The sequence below is a fragment of the Blastomyces dermatitidis genome (assembly GCF_000003525.1).
Source record: "Blastomyces dermatitidis ER-3 genomic scaffold supercont1.4, whole genome shotgun sequence".
Taxonomy (NCBI): Eukaryota; Fungi; Ascomycota; class Eurotiomycetes; order Onygenales; family Ajellomycetaceae; genus Blastomyces; species Blastomyces dermatitidis.
The window spans coordinates 6,313,394-6,315,873 of NW_025544777.1; the positions used below are offsets into that span (position 1 = coordinate 6,313,394).

Below are 2,480 nucleotides of genomic sequence, written 5' to 3' on the forward strand. Positions count from 1 at the left end.
GTATGTGAATCAGTGTTACAAACATCTGACAATATCATGAAATATTTTGATATTCTGTTTCAAGACACTGTTATACAATAGAAATCATTAGATTGATTACAGAGTATCTGTCAGAAAAACACTTCTCTTATAACATTGATTCCTGACTTCAACACTAAGATTCTAGAAGCAGGTGATCAATCTTAAGAGAATTAAATAAAGATTAGCATACTCAAGAAGATATTGACTTTCAAACTCTTACAGACTCTTGTAAGCATAGACAAAGACCAGACTTATAAAGATTTCTATACACAACTTCAGACAGTGAATGACTGTCTTATCAAGCTCAAGAATATACAGAACAGTGACAGAAGATATTATATCTCAGTTACTTATACACTGACATTGACATCTGCACTGAAGAATAATAACAATGACACAGATATTATGAACTGAGTAGACTTGAATATCTACACTCAAGCAAGAGTCTTCACTATTTGAATAAGCTTCTGAGTTTCTGAGATCACTTCTGAAGAAGTTGTCAATTAATATCAATGTGAAATATGCATCAACTGTAATTAATCAGAACACATCACTTTCAACTACTAATTGATCTATATATCTTCACACTTAAGAGAAAGATCAGCATCTTCTCACTTGTGTGATTCAAAGGTTGCTTAAGCCAGCGTACGATTACAGGCGTACGCCGGCTTCTTATATATTGTAATATCGTATGCTAAATTAATTAGTGGCCGCTATGACCCCCCCTCTTTACACTCGTACACGTACACTAGTAGTTCGGAAGTGGCCGTGATATTATCTGACAGTCATATGTTCTTTCAAACCACATTCTCTCTCACCAGATTCAGTCACACTCACATAACCATGTCATACATTCTAGCTTTATGTGGATTAGCTCATCACTAGTGTTTCATGATCATATAATCTATCTCTGATTCAGCTAGCATTCTGCATACACTCTTACAAAGAAACTTTCACTATATTACATCACTCATTCACTAACTTTTTCTATTCTTCAATCATCTTCTTCATTATCATTGAATGTCATCATTATTCAAGATTTCTACTTCTTCTTCTGTTCAACTCTTTCTATCTGTTCATCTATCACATTGTACATATTTCTGGCAATGATCTCTCATTTTTATAATAAGCATTATTATAGTGCTCATACCAGGCAGTTCATTAGCAGTAAGTATAATATATTGTGAAATATGATTAAGACTTGTTTATCTTCTAATGATCATCAGAATATATTACTATGAATGATACATCTTCTTCATCTTCTTATACACCTCTGATTATTTCCTTTTCAGTGAGTTTCTGATTGTGTTTTCTGACACAATTTTGCATGAATGCAGATGCTGATATGTTTGTTTTTATTCATGTAGAATCTTCATGTGTTGACAGATCTGCATCTGCTAATGATAGTGAACTCAATGTTAAATCATTGATTGAGAACCTGAAGAATGTCATAATAAAGAAATTATCTGTGTCATGTGTGACTGAGTCTTTCATGTTTCTCTCTGCCTCTTCTGCTGCTGCCTTTCAATCTTCTACACCTGTCTCTGTGTCTGGTTCTCCCACTTCTGCTACTTCTGTTCCTGTGACTCTCACTTCTGCTACTTCTGCTCCCTCTGATTTTACTGTCTCTGCTTTTGTTATCTGCTCTCCCTGTTTCCAGGAGATGTTATGTAGACTTAATGAATCATGTTTATCAGTGTGTATACTCTCACTCTTTCTGTCAACTTCTAGAATAATTTATTGTATAAAGACTGTGTATGACATGACTATCTGAAGCTCAGTTACAGACACTGATTATTATATTTATTTTAAATATTTATGATGAGAGAATTATTTATTCATATCAGAGAATCACTTCTCTTCTCAACAGTGTTGAGATTGTAAGTCTTTTTCTTTTCATCTTTTCTTTCTAACACTGATTTTTCTGTTCTTAGAGAAAATCATTATAAGTTTTGCTGTGTATAAAGTTATAATATTCACAGATATCAAGAAACTTTTCATGACTGTTAAATTCAATATTGTGAGTATATCTGCTCTAATGAATATCTTTGAAATGATCAATCTGTATCAGTCTATTCTTTGATGTTTATTATCTGACTTCATGATGCAGATGAAGAATATTTATGTTTTCAGAAGTGAGAACACAGATGTTGTACTCTTTTACACCTGCGGGCATGAGACTTGTATGTCTTATCTGAAATGTTATCATGGAAATGAGCTGTTTACATGCTGTGTTCTACTTCCTGCATTTCTCTGTGTTTCTCTCTCTCTTTCTGAGGTGTCTCATGTATGTTGTAATTATATGTACAATTCTGAGGCTGGCAGATGTTTATTCAGTAATTGTTATCTCTGCTTTTGTAATTTTTATATACTAATAATGATTCTTAGTTGCTCTGATGTCAGAGATCATTCTAATCAAAGATGATAACACTGCTGAGACTATTCTCTTCTACTCTTAA

At 33.1% G+C, this 2,480-nt stretch overlaps 1 protein-coding gene across 1 annotated transcript; it reads left to right on the top strand.

Annotated features, from left to right (window-relative positions):
* Positions 1–1,127: 1,127 nt before the first annotated feature.
* Positions 1,128–2,480, top strand: BDCG_16997 (uncharacterized protein; the record flags this gene model as incomplete). Its single annotated transcript, XM_045426169.1, has 6 exons — positions 1,128–1,188; positions 1,389–1,717; positions 1,869–1,905; positions 1,956–2,041; positions 2,132–2,204; positions 2,410–2,480. 6 exons carry the CDS (start codon positions 1,128–1,130, stop codon positions 2,478–2,480), a joined length of 657 nt encoding a protein of 218 aa, XP_045280972.1.